The sequence below is a fragment of the Bombus vosnesenskii genome, unplaced genomic scaffold (assembly GCF_011952255.1).
Source record: "Bombus vosnesenskii isolate JDL3184/JDL3185 unplaced genomic scaffold, Bvos_JDL3184-5_v1.1 scf7180000013286, whole genome shotgun sequence".
Classification (NCBI taxonomy): domain Eukaryota; kingdom Metazoa; phylum Arthropoda; class Insecta; order Hymenoptera; family Apidae; genus Bombus; species Bombus vosnesenskii.
Window position 1 is genome coordinate 460,280 of NW_022882939.1, and position 17,036 is coordinate 477,315.

The following is a 17,036-nucleotide window of genomic DNA, read 5'->3' on the forward strand; positions in this document are numbered from 1 at the left end:
TATTTGGACAATGAATCTGTGAAATTATTATATTTACTGCAAAAATTCACAAAAATTCATACGATCACTCATATAATTTTATCACTCATATAATTATTCGCAAATTCGATTTAAATAATTACGAGCGCATCGTGTGCGCGCAGGCTCGCATTAAAACTCGATCAAAACGTGATTACATCGAATCACCTGGTACGAAGATTATCCCATCCACGAAACAATGTAGCCAGGTTGTAATAAGAACATTCGCGAAAGTTCATCGACGAGATCAACTGCTCTCGCTCCTCAATCTCTCCCTCCATCTTCATCCGTCATGAATACCGCCGCGTCAAAAAAATTCCACACATCCCACCCCTTTCATCGTTCCCTCGTGAATTTATTGTTCTTTTTTCGTTCTCTTCCTCTCCCTTTCTTTTTTCTTTTTGCTTTTTCTTTTTTTAATTCACGATGACCGCAGAGAAAAGTTGGAGAGAAGGACTCACTTCTGTTGGTGCCACTGGCCAGGGCCCACAGATATTATACTGCCCCCTGAATTATACCGCCATAAAAACGTGATGAAGCGGCTGCGGACTGGCAGAGGCCGGCAAATGGCTCGAAAAATCAAAGAGAACGGGAATAATGGTCAACGAACGGCCGGACAGGCTAATATATTCGTTTTTCTCGGTACGATTCGCGTTGCTGTCCACCCCATCCCTTACGTACCAAAGATCCGTCTATTATTTTCACCAGCAATGACACGTGTGAATTCGCATCGAATTATTCTGCCAAATTTCGTTCGCAAATTTTTTCCCTCCTTCTACGTATTTTCGAGATTCTTTTGTCTTTTTCATTTTTATCTCTCTTTAGTAGGGATGTATCTGCGGCAATCGTTTGAATTACGTTGAAAGCAGAATGAATTATTGAATGTTCAAACATCCAAATTTTATTAAATATCCAAGTCATTAAAGGAATTTTCACGGACACTCTGACTCTGATTATACTTGCAATACGAATCGAATGTAAAGACGTGAATATGTGACCTTATACGCGCATCAATTATGACAATTAGACATGTGACTTTACTAAAGTTTACTTACGTCTACTGGAAATGAAATAAACATTATCTCGGGATATTCCCCGACGTATTTTTAGTTTGTTAAATAATGCGAAATTATAAATTCGACATACTTAATCCTACAGATTTTCTTAAGCTTTAAACAATCCTCTGTGAATACTTATGATATACATAGTATAAAATTAAATTCAATTTAGTATATCGTAAATATATAGATTTCCTCATAGAGTATAGAATCTTTCAATTGAAAGAAAGGAATTTCTACGTATCTGAGACTGGTCTATTTTCCGAAACCTCAACCTCGAAGCTCGCACTGAAATTTGTTTCAGAAATAAAATATAAAAAAAAGAGAAACTTTCGTTTCCTGGTACGCGATTCGAAGACATCAGAACGAGTACCTATGTTTCCTGGAAAATCTCAGAACATCGTATGCTTCTACGATGGAAGGGTAAACTCGAAGACGGAAGTGCGTTCTTACTGCCAAGAATCCGTGAAGAAGAGTTGGGAGGGGAGGAAGAGAGCAGAAATGCCTGTCAGAGTAGCTGAAGCGAATCTCTTCGAGTACTTGATGATGTCTTTGTCTCGCCATGCATTAGTTTTTCTTGCTCTCCACAAGGAAACTTATCTTGCAACGTAATTACCCATCTGAACACGTGCACCAAGCGATTTACTTGACTGTTATTACATCCACTCTCGACGTTGCCTTGGAATATCAACAATTGAATTATTGTTTCTTATTTAAGAATTTCGTAATGAAATTTACGAAAAATTTCTTTATCCGCTGTCCATCCTACTTCGAAATGAGTTCTTCCAAATCCTAACAATGTCCAATTTCTCACGATTAAAAGAATTTGATAAAAATTAGAATAAACGATAGCGCAACTATGTTACATCCAATGAACGAAAGTGCACTCGTTATAACGCTATATTCGTAACATGCTATATTTTATTGATAAAGAGTTTGTATAAAAATTCACAATGTAACAATAATTTGTATATATTTAATTTTCCAGGAACCAAATGATTAAGATCGATGAAATTGGGCAATTTATGCTTTGTGTCTGTCGTTTATTGAATAAAAATTCGAGTTATAAATTCATTCGTAACCCTGTAATTTATACCGTTGCTATATATTTATGATTGATTTACATATATTGATTTTGTTTGAACTGTTTGATCTGATCGCACACTTTTTATGTATGCAGATGATGAAACATGGCTGGGACAACTACGTGAGGTACGCCTGGGGAAAGAACGAGCTAAGACCAATCTCGAAAAGGGGCCACAGCGCTAGTATCTTTGGTGCTTCAAATATGGGTGCGACCATCGTCGACGGCCTCGACACCCTGTACATCATGGGTCTACACGATGAATTCAAGCAAGGCCGTGACTGGATCGCTGAGAATCTCGACTTCGATATCGTGAGTACATAGTTTCCTCTTTTATTTTTGTTTTTGTCTCTCGGAAAATTGTAGCGTTCGAGAAGAAACGTGTAAACGTTGTGCACGTTCCAATGTTACAAATGGAACGCGTTATTGAATGACGGATTGAATTACGTTTTTAATTTGTGAGATAGACATAATTGAAAGAGACGGTGGTACAAGTACTGCGACAGAATCAAAGGAAACCACCATTTTCGAAGCTGTTCGCGTAATATTTCAGAAACTGCAATTGCTGTTGTGTCATAACTGTTACATTAATTAATTTACAATATCGTAAAAATGAAGTTTAATCGAAAATCAAAATTACTACTTGCATGGGACGTAATGGTTAAGAAATATTTCAATTACATTGAGCGCGATATTTAAACAATTTAAAGGTTTTTTTTATAAGAAAGAGAAATTCCATTGGAGATCACTAGAAATCCAAATACAATTCGATAATTTCCAAAAAGTTCATATTCTCCATTTTATATTACGAAATCTCAATTCATTAATAATTATTCCGTCCAACCGCTGAAGTGAGATTTTGCTCTCGCAAAACTCGATCGTTTCTTTTCCGTTGAATATATCGACGCGGTACAGATCTCGATAAACGCACGTATACACATATCTGTAAGAACGTTTGACTCACGCATCGAAAGCAATTTCATCGAGTCTCACTCTCGATCGACGCTGGAAATCCCAACGAAACGCAGGCTCTTGTCGCGTGTGTGCAGTAGTGTGCACACGTCCCTTCGAAATCAACATTTTTCCTTGCCAAACTTCGTGAAAATGTGTTTACTCTAGCCGATGGTCGTAAGACGTGACAATTCTCCCTCGTCGATTCCACCGTCAAAGGTGAATGCGACTCGAGACATCTCGACGATCCTTGAAATAGTCGGATGACAATTTTTACCAAAGAGTTCTTGAAAGCAAGTAGAATATCGCAGACAGCGAATGATATTTTCAAACTGTCTAATAGGAATTCTTAATACAATTCCATGACAATTGTGAAAATTCTTCGATATTGAATCACACGTCATGTTTGTATAACTGATTATAAAAGAGAAAATACTAAAAACATATGTTTAATATTATCTACTGAATAAAATTTACAGGAAATCAATTAGTAGGCGCATAGAAATAACAATTCTACAAGTTATATTATTAGTAAAAATATATTAGTAAAAAATATGTGAAATCTTTGAAAATATCTTAAATTATGAACAATACTTTGTCTTCGTTATTACTTTCCTATGTCCGGAAATTTTTTTATTTCTTTGTTTCGCCATTGGGAGAGATTTCTTTATTTAACCATTTACGGGAATTTTATCGATTTCTTTTTATATTCTAATAACGTATAGAAATCAAAGATTCAGTGGGAAAGTGGGAAAAAGAAAGAAAAGACTGCAAATATTAAAACACTAATATTATACGTATTAATAAAATTAATAAATAAATGAAAATTAAAATTCACAAGAATATTCTACAGATTTCTAGATACAGATTTTATGTATCATTTTCTCAATGCTTAAACTAGCTTGCACCAGTTGTTTCAGCCTTTCAAATATAACAATATATCAACTTGCATAGCCTTTTCACGCTTCCATTTAAAAGACTTCTAGAATTTAATTAAATTATTAATGAGAAAATGCGAGTATGGTGAATATCTGATTTAGAACGGTGAAGTTATATTACGAGTTATTCATAAAAAGTATATTTCTAAAGACTAATTCATAAAAAGAAGTAGGAAGAACAAGAGCATTCCTAGCTCTGGAAGAATTCCCACGGTGATTCAAGGTAATCCTTTGAAAATCGTGACTGTTCAAAGGAAGCGAGATCGAACAAATATTCCATGACCTTGACGGACAATGAAAATCTTATCTGCAGAGAGCAGCAGCCACGTTGAAACGCTTTAAATCCTAATCCAAGCTCAGGTACATCCTTCAACCTTCTATATTTTACGCGGCTGTCGGATTAATTCTAGCGTTATCCCGTAAGTCGTCTCAAACTTTAATTTTTTCCTTGTTCGTATCTATATATATATATATATATTTATATATAATATATATTATATATATTTATATATATATAAATATAAATATATAAATATAAATATATAAATATATATATATTATATATATTTATATATATAAATATAAATATATAAATAGATTCATTCTTATTATCGAAATATCAAAATAAATGTTAAATGAAAATAATTTAACTGATGTTGTTAATGACAAATGAAAGCTTCGTCATTTCTACAAATATTCTAAATATTATTAATAATATTTATACAATATATGAATTATTATATAAATATTTATGCAACTCGTAAAACCTTCTACTCTACAGTTAACGTAACATCGATTTTTATCTTGAAACTCATCCGGAAAAATTGTAAAACTTCGGACGAAAATCTTCGAAAAAGATGAAGGAACGTAAAAATATCCTTTTTTCGAAATTGATATCTGAATTAGTTCCCAAGATATAGAATTATAGAAATCATGAAAATCATAAAAATCGTAAAAGATATCCAGAAAAATCATAAAATTTTAATTTCTAACAAAGGACATTTAAGAAGATAGGGGAAATCACGCCATAAAAACGCCCTTTTTTCGAGGTCGATATCTCAATTAGTTTCCAAGATACACGGACTTAAAGTTTGGTATTGAAAACACGCTGGAATAGTGAATGGCGGGCGAAATTCACGTGACCCACATTGTTTCTTGGAAACGTGTACTTTGCGTAGTAGTAATAGTAGTAGTAGTAGTAGTAATAGTAGTAGTAAAAAATCGTCTGACTCAGCGTCTGCTGGTGGCCACCGCAAGGACTTTGCTCTTGAAATAGGTCAGTGAAGGTGTGCTAGTGAGAGATCCGAGTGTGCGAGCGAGAAAGGAAAGTAAACAAGCGAAAAATTATTTTCTTTACAAGATCGTATCTCAAGAGCGGATGTTTCTGAATCTGTCCTATTCACCTGGAACAAAATAAAATGCAGTTTAAAGGGAAAGATCTTACGCTTCTAACTGTGCCAATTGGAATATCCCATTGGATATAATTTTTTAAAATACTAAGCTTCCTTTTTTATAATTAAAAATTATTTGGAAAGATTCTTATATCAAAATTTGATGATATAGGGATAGTGAAAGAACTTAAAGTTAAATAAACCTCATTGAAAATGTTTATTTGTTTCTGTTTTATTTTAGATGAAGATTGCTTTTCATATTGATTGTTTTTAGAATAATTGAGAAAGTTTGTAGAATAAAATGATGAATAAAATATATACACTGGAAACTCTAGTTTATTAAATATACAGATAACATGTAGTATGGATTCTTTTCACACAAATCAGAGTTATTATAATCGGATATTGTGTAAATTGAATGAAATAATTAAATTGTCGAATATTCATATAGACGAACAAAGCAGGAAAGGGTATTAAGCAATGCTACAGGGTGAAATATCAAATCAATGGCAGACAACGAATCATGGTGGTTGCAAAAGGAATTTAATTCCTCTGTTGTAAATTCATACTTCTCGCTATAGTAAGAACAGTATTGTTTCCCGCATACCTCTGGTTTCTATTAATATCAACATTCCTTTGTCGATGTTGTTCTTTCATTCGATTGATAAATGTTAATTCCTCGCTATAATGCATTGACTGACTGTCTGTTATTTTATCGTTTTACAGAACAGAATCATTGTTTTATGGAACTCCGACTCGAAAGCCCCGAAGGGCACAAAATCTTATCTATTTTGCTAAACTTGCGCGAATGCACGCGAAACAGTACTCATAGCATAGCGTAGTACTCGTGTCGCTAATAATTCTCCGCGTTTCACGTTCAACGCCACAGGGACGCGAGTTCGACACGATTCGTCGTTTCGCGGTTGAAATTAACAATCCAACTGCGGCGGCTGCTGCTGCTCGTTAATTAACTTAATCGTTATGTAAATCAGTGTCTCGACCGTTCCTTAGGGGGGTGGCAGAAGCAAAGAGGGGGGAAGCTGGAGGAATAAACTTTGTCCAAGCGTTTTCGTCGCTAGACAACCGGTCCCGTAAGTACCAGCCGGAGAACTTGGCTCGGTTTATCCAAACTTGGTAACAATCTCCGTTACTTCTGCACCGACGAAACTCCTGGTTATCCAGCCACCCCGACGATTCTCACCCACCCATCGTGCCGGTTGTTACACGAACACCAACCTTCGTCTGGTATTAGAGCGTATTCCTAAGTGGATAAGTTGCCGTATTAACCAGTAACCACCCTGACGTTGAATTTCGTGCCTATCGGGTCGCAGCTGCGCGTCGCGGAAAACGCTTGCTCTTCCACTGTAATTGTGGCTGATAGCAGATAAAGAAGCGTTAGTTTGCGTTTTTTTGTGTTTGGTCTAAGACTGTTTGAGATATTGTTTGCATGGAAATGAGAGATGGGATGATAAGGATGGATCGATTAATATTGTTGGGAAAGTGATCATAGTTTGTGAATTTTGAATCGAATTTCATATACATTACAAATTCGTTGATCTAATTTGATTGACATATTGGAAGAACGTCTTTTTAATTGTGTGATACGGAGTACTAAATTTCAGGGGATTTTAATCTTTTCACTTTTAGTAGTACAATTATCAACACTTAATATGTATTTAAATATTTCATATATACTTAACTTGAATTAAACCAACTTCCAAAAGAAATTTCTGTTTAAAGATCAAGAGAATAATGTGAATAATAAGAGTGAATTTTTGTGAAACATTTTTATCAAAGGTTCTTCTATTTGGTAAATTCGATAAATTGTTGTAAGAGTTGAATAATGGCAAGTAGTTGAAGGAAGACATAGATATAGATATATTCATATCTATGTTTAAAAACACATTTTCATGGCATTTGAAGACGCGAAGTCACGATGCCATTTAAATATTTGGTTTCTCGAAGAAATATTCCCGAAGGATTTCGCTTCCTGGTGTGGATAATAGAACGTCAAACATTTTCCTGATCTGTGCCAACCTCAACTATTTATGGTGGATTCCTAAACGGATAACTTGGAGTATTAGTCACTTCACTGCGCTGCAAACTCGTGCACAGAAACTGCTCTATTGCTCTTGCCAGAATTTCTAGATAATATTTCACACCTGTGCTATTCGCTTCCTATTCTTCGCGTTACATTCTCCAACTTTCGCCAAGATAAAATATCTTTTCCCCTTTTTCCAACAATTTCTATCGAACAACCTATTTCTCATAAAAAAAAAGATGAAAAACGTAAATGTGTTTGGTTGAACGAAAGATTTTTATATTTTTACGAAGTACCGCTATAACAACCTACTAATTACAATTAGTGGGACAAGTTACTCGTATGATAGCGTAATAAAAATTTACTTTGAGATAATCCTTCGAAAGAAATATAAAAAAAAGTGTGCAGACACAAGTGATACATATAAAAATAAAAATAAGGAAAAGACGATTCTCTGATTATTTCGCAGTGTATTTTGTTTTCATAATCTCATTTAAAATTACGTGCTGTGATTAAAATATCTCTTGAAATAATCGGCCAATATCGTATGGACACTTTAATAAGAAGACGCTAGGAAACAACTGTAATAAAACTTATTTAACGTAGAAATTAAGAGATTATTCGTGGCAATCTTTTTCTCACCAATTAGACATTAAAATGTGCAGTTCATTCGACAGACACAGGAGATAAAATAAATTTTTTAATTAGTTACATTAATTGTCTTAAAAATATCAGACATTACACGGAGAATACGGGACAACTTCAAAAGTATAAAATTACACCAATTTCGCCAATAATTTCAATTATAATCAAGACTGAAACGACCAGGTAAAGTACGTTGTTTTACAATTTCGCTTTTCGTCCTGTTGGCTGAAAATGATATCAATTTTTTTTACAAATGGTACGACCCGTAACTGGAACGGGACTGTATCAGACTTAATTTAAAGCAGCGATTCTATTACACAGCCACAGTCCGTTCAAATATTGCAGGCGGTGTCCAAGCTATGGTCACGTTCTAAGATATCGGGTAACCCAATGTGGTACCGTGTCCTACCATTTTCGACACGATTTTCGTGGTTTCGTTTTCCATGCTGACATTTTGCGGCAGGTGTTTCTACGAAGATTACTCGCGAACGCGGTTAAATTGGTTTTATCTCACAAATTCGTAAAAGTTTTTCAATTTAAAATGATGTAACTAATAATTAAACAACGGATTTTTATGCATTTCTTTCATGGAGGGGAAACCTGTTCTATATAATTTCTAAATACGTTCAGCTACGTTCAAGCTATCGTGTACTGAATAATTTTTTATAATATCTTGAAATCATCGGAAATGATTTGATATATATGCATACATATATTTAGGTTTCTAATATTAATAATATTACGTATGATGACATTCACAGTAATTATATTATTCTATAATAACATCTTATCATATTGAAATTGTAATTACAATATGGGTATTTACCAAAAGAATATTAATTAACAGTTTTTTCATAAATCGATAAAGAATTTGTTTTAAGCCAATCTTGATCAATTTCTTTAATTTTCCATTATTTCCAATAATTACAATATAATGTCGAAACTATAATTGGGATATACCCAATCATCCAAGGGAACTAAGCTTAATGGAATCTTCGGATTCACATTTTTTTAATGCGACAACTGTCGACCTTTTATCCTAACCCCCTTTAATTTTCATAATTCCGTGATCAAGCGAACCCCCTTCAATTTTCGTGATCTCCGATTGATCACAGCTTTCGAGTCATTCGAATGTTACGAAAACCATTGACGTTCTTTTCTCGTCGAAATATCGCTTTTTACGAAACAATCGCTATTACAATTGATATATCATTTGTTATCACGAATTTTAGATGTTTTCAGCAGTTTGCGATGCAACGAAATTCAATTTTTTCCTCTTTTTGTCGAGTGAGAGAGAGAGAGAGAGGAACGAACTCGTTACCCGCGTTTACAAAGCGGTCTGCCGGAGAAAAAATCGTTTCGCTGGAAATAGCTGACTGCGTTTGAATCTCAATAGCAATAACGGGTTAGTTACACCGCTTTAATGGAACAAACTTGTTTGACGCTTTGCTTTTTTCCCCCTTCGTTTACCGTTCGCGAAATGAAAATCTATTACCAGGCCTAAATATTCATCCTGATCGAAAATTATACCTGCGCTCTTTCATTTCTCTGTCAAATATACTTATAAGCGAAACGAGTGGCTCATTATCGTCAGGCTTGTGAGTATCAGATTGAAACAAAATCACATTATCTTCTATTGAAGTATTCTTAAAATATTATAAGTCTTTTTGCTGGTTGGAACAATGATAAGATTGAGATATAAAAATTCGATGAACACAGCAGGATTAACGATAATTCTATATTTTGTTTTAAAAAATTCATATATATAGTCGAGGACAAAACTAAGTGGAATAATGATGTTTACTCAAACTAACTGTAGCGTTACATTCTTAAATTTTATTTATTAGCTTTTAACGCATTTACTTATTACCTTTTACCTATTACCCTTATAACACGTAGATTATGTGGTAAATATTGAACAGAAAGTTCGTCTCGTTGTTACGAGCAAACTAAAGAATTTACTTTCTCCTTGAAATCGTGTATCGTTTTCAGTCAATTTATCCACTATTCCTTTCGATAAGTTTTCGCCATCATTATGGCAATTTCGTTATTTCATCGAGGTAAAATCGCTTAATCTTTTGAAAAAAAGAAACGTTCCAATTCGATTTTGCAGTCTTCCAAAGAACACAAATACTTTTTCTTCCAGCTCTTTGTAACAAGCAGGATAAGTGGTAGTTTAAGCGCGTAAGATAGATCTAGAGAATACGATAGGTGGGATAGAACACATGCCATCCAAGTTGCACCAGTTTCTGTCGATCAATTAGCGCGTGTGGTTTTACATAATCGCGGTGAATATTTGAACTTGTACCAGCCAATGCCAGGAACATTTTGTCTTACACTTTACAGTTGACTGCTAATTAATCAACAATATCAAGCTAGATTAATTAAATTGAGGGTAATAGTCGTTATTCGAACTCAGACCCATCTCGCTACGAAAAACGGCGCCGAACTTTCTGTTCATCTCAATAATTGGAGTTAATATTTACATTTCTGTATAAACGCTTCGTCATATGGAAACTTCGTCGATATCTATCTCCACCAACTGTTCACTCATTTCTATTCCCAACTGTATACAACCATGTATTTAAAAACATATAAGGCTGAATCGTTGATTGACTCTCAACCACTGCATCAACGATCGACGCTCTCCAAAAAATTCCCTCGGAATTCTAGGAGAATTCTCTACTTCCAAAAGTCCCTCCCTTTTTTCAAAAATCACAAATGCGAAGATTCCAGATGCAAGAGGGGATGCGGATGACGCGCTGGAGGCGTGCTTTTCCACGCGTTGGTCAAATCAACCGTTGGAATAACGAAAGAGACAGAGAGACAGAGAGAAAGATAGAGAAAGAGAGACCGGATTAAAAAACAGCGAGTGAAAGGGGGCGCTGCGGGTATTAATCTTCCGGTGGCCGTCCAAGCGCACCCCGTCGGCCTGGTCGAAATCAATTTCAATGCGGCGCGTATGCAAAAAGGATACGGCTGCATAAAACGCGGCCGCGAGTGAATACACCCGGCTACGCCGATATATATTACCCTGTGCAAGATTTATAAAAGAATGAAAACAGTACGCGCGTCCAGCCTGTGCACGCATCGTTGACGAAAAAATAGGGTTGGTGGGAGGAAAAAAAAGAGAGAGAGTATATATATATGGTTCGTCTCTCTGCCTCTCTCTCGAGGTGGAAACCGATCGTGAATGGGTTATATGGACTGGCCCACGATTTGGACGGCCGATAAATTCAACGAGGAAGCTGACTCCCTAACCGCCACGCGAGTTAAAACAAAACACCACGTCGTATTATGCGAAATCCTGAGCCCACGTGGACGGAACGAAAGCTCAATCAACGCCAAGTCCGCTATCTGATGCCTGTTCAAGTTCACAGTTAAGAGGAATACTAGGAGACGATAAAAACGTGAAGTCGATCGAAGTCGAACTTTTGAAGATCTTATTAATCTGCCTTCGGTACTATGTTCTCTTCTCTTGGGTTCTCTCTATGTTTCTCGTACATTCGAGGTAACAAGTAGCTTACATTTGTATTGTATCAGTTAGCAGAATTTGTAAAGGGCAGCTATAACGAAATTTACTAGTTACGTATACGTATATGGTATACAATGAGAAATTAAGTGTAATTAAGAAAATGAAATATAAGGTCAAGCATATACACCGACTTATGAAAGTATACGAATATTTATCATAGAAACATTTATGTCCGTATTGTATGTGTAATACGACGTATTTTGATTTTGCATTGGCATTGTATCGAGGCATGATTTTCATGATTGTATCGATGAAATAAGTCGATCTGAAAATGTATATAGAAGTGACAAGATATTTATTGCAAACGTTGCTTGTAAAAATTTAATTCGCTATAGATAGGCGTCCCGAGCATATGAGTATGAAATATCGACGTACTGAATATCATTAACAGTGACATTAAATATTTTCTAGTCTTCGCTAGACTAGTGATAGTCGAATTTCATTGTAGTGCTAATAAAATTTGAAAATGTTTTGTATAAGACGCATAAATATTCATAAACGATTTCTAAAACTGATGAAAATGCTCTTACGGGCAATTGTATCGACGGTACGTTTCGCCATAACATTCCTAAAATACAACGGTCCTCCTTACAATGTTACGCCAGTGGACCCAATGTATTCGTTGGATCCTCTTGACGCCAGTCCGCATATTTCGTGCACGCATTGTTCCCGGAGACAGTGTGTGCACCGAAGTTGCCGGTGCATTTTTAATGAAGTCTCCCTTTCGGAGAGGAGCGGTTTTCGGTGCCTTTGTGACGAACCGTGGTACGGGCACGCCTTTAAACAGGCTAACTTGTTTTATTTGTCGTTCTCTGGAGACACCTACTGCCATTGAACGCCGACCTTGCCGCCTCCAACTATACGAAACGCGACCGTTTCTTCGGACACGAATAAAATCACGACCAAACGTCTAAAAATATCTGTCGCCTTTTCTCTGTTATTCCATCTCTTATTCTTCGATTTTCACCCTTTCGTTACGATTTTGTTCCACATATTCTTCGATTTCTCTCCATATTCTTCGCGAATTTCATTCGTTCCGTTGGAAAAAGAGAAAGTTTCGTAGCGATTGAAAGTTTTGTCAAATATTTTCCTTTGTAAACAGACAATTACTAACCGTGCGTTTATAGAGAATTTAAAGATGAAAAAACATGGCACAAGGAACATGGTAAAATTACGATTTTCGTCGATTTCGAAATGGTAAATGGAACATTTCGACTGAAGAAGAACAACGATATGTATAATACGTAAATGAAACAAGCTCGAAAATCTACATACATCCGCAAGTATGCGATTTGTAGCCAGGCGTTTCTCACAAGCGTTTAAACCGATGGGTAGCCGCCCCCGAAACTCGCACCGGTCTAGCACGCAGCTGAAAGTTATTTATCTGCCGGTTTGGAAAGGTTAATCAGGATCACGTCAAATCCAGGTTGCGGATAGGGTTATGAGCTCACGGATGGGTAGGCTAACCGTGCAAATTATGGGACGTGGTAACGTCTCTCCAATTCTCTCCAACCAGAGTTCTTATCCAACGAAACACTGTAATTAGCGCAAAGTCATCGTGCCTTTATGAGTTTCGTGTGGCCGTGGTGAACAGAGGAGAGACGTTGGCCTTGAGTCATCGGCTAACTAATCCTTGCTCTGTTTCTCTCGTGGAATACTTTAATCAAGACGACTCTTAAAACCCGTCATCAGAACCGATTCGATGGCGGACGATGAAATTGCGCGTCAGTTTCGTTTATGTTCTCAAATTAGTCGGATGTTAATCCAACGAATGGCCATGTGTCTTCAGTAGCACCACGCACCGCAGCGATAATGAACAGTTCCTCGTGTGTGTATGCCTCTCGTCTGGTTGATTAATCTCGTTCCGATACGATTCCGAGAGAAACGAAATGATCTTGCCGCGGAGTCGACTCGAAACGATAAGAGGAAATCACTATCGCTTTCGTACTTAAGTGAAACTGCAAGATAATCGTCGAACTCTTATGAGCATAAGTGTTAAGTCGATTGGGTTTACGACAGCAACGTTTAGCATATGGTACTTTTTAGATATCTCGTTTCGGAGCAGAGTCGTAAAATCGAAAAATTATAATGCTGTGTGGACGCAGGAACTTCGTTATATGCTACTTTTCTGATTTAAAATTTTCTATGTAGCATTCTTTCGTTCTTTTTTTTTTTTTAATTATGTAGAACCGTTTGAAGTTCTTCGTGTTCTTTTACCTTTTAAGTAAAGTTAAATGTATTATCGAGACTGTTGCAAAATGGCTATATACAATGAATCGTGGAAGTATTTAAACATTTACCACCAAAAAAAAGATATGCACTTAATTTTTGTTAAATGAAAGTGTAGCTACATCTTTATCCATACATCTAATCCACTTGTCATCCCATACGTTCGAAGATGACTTTCATGCAGATAAATAGTAAATAGAATGAAGTATGGTTTCTTCTAATGAATTATGAAATAATCATTAAGTAAATTAGCACAAATGCGCTATTCACCATTTGCAGAGGAAGGACGAATTAGAAATGCATTTCATTTCAAAGGACGCTTCTTTGGTCCATTCGCCACAATGCTTCTGCAAAAAATTAGATTCTGTAAGTTCGTCATTTGCATTATAATATCAACGTCAATTACAAGCGTTATTTTCCCCCCGATTCCTACATCTACATACATGTACAACTATTTTATAGCAACGAGAGTCATAAATCGTGCTGCTTGAATGCAGCGTGGAAACACATAAAAATCGATAATTCGAGCTGGCAGCTCTGTCGTATTCCAAAGAATGTCGTACGTAAATCAGGATCTCTGTGAAATATCTGAAACTTTAATTCTTAAAGTGTCGCGAGCGTAAAAACGGAGACATCGTAACAGAATGACCGTCGCGTCACTGGAGATAACAATCGATCGATCGTTCAAATGAAAAATGACATGCACGAGCCTTGTAAATACAAAGAATCAGCCTTTCCATTGATCCTCTCGAGAACATCTCAAAGGAGTGTCGCGGTGTTGTGATACGATACCGATATCGGTACACCTACTCGCGTCCATTTATTGGACTTTAAAGCTCGATGATTCCTAGAATCGGTAAAGTAGAGTAAGGTGAGATTATTTGAGTTAACCAAGTTTCAACATCTTATAAGTCAATGCTCAGTCAAAAATTCAACTTTGTGCAATATAATTAGCAGACTGTGTTTGGATCATGTATTTATGCAAAAAGGTGAAAAATCCACAGAAGATATACAATATACGGAAATATATTATTACGAATCATCCAAAATATATAACTTATTAATTTTAAATCGTTTCTCGTGTTTTTCCTCTTTGGTCTTCAAATGACCTCTTAGTGTAGTCAATGGATCTGGTTATAATATGGCTTTGCAATAGTCGCAGTTTTAAAAACGGTAAAGATGACAGAGAACAAATTCGACGTGGGACAATGTTTGAGCGACTTCTGATTGAAATATATTGAACGGTTACATTCGTTATACACTACCATTGTTTTATGCCGATTTATGGGAAGTAGAAAAAGCAGTAAATTCCTTCACGAAATTCCACCAATGAAATATACATGAGTGAAAATCGAGAAGAAAAGGGAAAAAGGGCTATGCGAAAAAAGATGATTTCTTTAGATGGAGTAACGCAAGTTCTTTTCGCGTAGACAATTTAATTCGATAGAATAATTGTACGAATAACTTGTTGACTAAATTATACGATATTTTATCCGCTATTCGTGAAACTAACTTTCAATTCTGGAAAGAGAGATTCTTATTTTGCCAGTCAAACCAAATAATTAAGTATACGGAATTACAATTCTGTAAACGAAAGGTTGAAATAAAGATCATATAACAATTTAATCATATTCCTCGTAACAGATAAGATATTTTTTAAGGTTTTAAATTTCATTCAGAAAGAATTCGATGAAAGGAATTTTTTCCGAGAAATTAAAAAAAAAAAAAGGATGATATTAAAAATATAACAGGAAAAGAAAAGGAAAATGAAAGTAGCCTTCTACTGTGGTTGTCATCAATTACACGAGCTACAAATCAATGTCTGGCGATCGCACGGTTACACTATCAGCGTCATTGTCTACGCAATCATCGAATGGGCACGTAGGTAGATAGATAGACTGGTAGGAAGGAAGGAAGGACATCGAGAAGGATACCGTAACGCTTCGAGCAATCAGTTATGCTGGTCGGGGACCCCACGACTGGCAATTTTGCTACGGCTCACAGCGAAACACCGCATAAATCACCGACTTTGGCTCCGTTCCGCTACTTCGTCGCGAGGCAACCGCGCAGAACGTAGATGCACTTTCGATTAAAACAGTTGTTTCATCTGATCATCACAGGAGAAAAACATGGTCAGTAAGTAGATTTTTGTTGGTTTTCTGATTTAAGTATTGCTTTATGTTTCAACGTAATTGAATTATTTTAATTATGACATATTTGAAAGAGAAGATAATCTGTTAGATCGAAAAATGTAAATCTTTTGAAGACAGCTGATAAATTGGCGAAGTTTTATGGAAAACAAAAGTATAATTATTAAAACAAGCAATATCTTAATATATTACTGATACTGGAATATTACGTTTTTGAAATTTTGGACTGGATAAAAGAACACACGCATTTTTCCAAAACCGAATATAAACACAGTTTTGATAATCTTGCAATTCCATTTCTTAAAACGTAGAAAATGTGACTAATGATGCTCTTTCTCTGTGATTTTCATCTACGACCAAAAATCGAAGTTATGTTTGATTTTTTTGTGCGATCATCTATCGGGAGTAAACAAATATTCCTTTCCCTTTTCGGAATCGTCGAAAAGGTTTATGAGTTTAGAATCGTTAATCTTTATGTAATTCTATACATTTCAACATGATAATTTCAATTATTGAAATTATTAAAATGTAGCATATTTCATATTCTTTTTTGAAAAGTGAAATAACTCCTCGTGCATGGATAAAATTCGTCTGACGTTTTATAATTTAGGTACATGGAAGTCATAGTATGATAATAAACAGCACATTTCTCATGATATATCATTACGCCACACTATATATATTGCGAGATCATCGTTGCAATTTTTTAGAAATAATAATAAATTCTTAGTTTAACATAAAAATCTGTAGAAAATCCGCAGTTGAACGATATGTGGTGCTTATAAAATAAGTGTACTATTTTTAGCTTGAAACTTCAAAAAAATTTGGATATTTTCAAAATCCTTCTTCTCAAATATTGTGATATCTAAATTAACAATTGACAATAATGAGAATACCTGAGAGTCATTTCTTCCTTGACAGATGAGTTGTTGTATATCTCTTGTCCGTTTCTCGCTTATTTCATATTTTTCCGAATCACTCGTTTGTCGTCGTAAA

At 35.5% G+C, this 17,036-nt stretch overlaps 1 protein-coding gene across 2 annotated transcripts in view; it reads left to right on the forward strand.

Moving 5' to 3' along the window:
• The window catches only part of LOC117232324 (mannosyl-oligosaccharide 1,2-alpha-mannosidase IA), a 241,561-nt gene that overhangs the window by 104,252 nt on the left and 120,273 nt on the right, over positions 1-17,036 (forward strand). For both annotated transcript variants that reach the window (XM_033491658.1, XM_033491659.1), the window contains one exon: positions 2,257-2,472. In XM_033491658.1, coding sequence (XP_033347549.1) covers positions 2,257-2,472 — 216 coding nt within the window. The remainder of the gene's footprint in view (positions 1-2,256; positions 2,473-17,036) is intronic.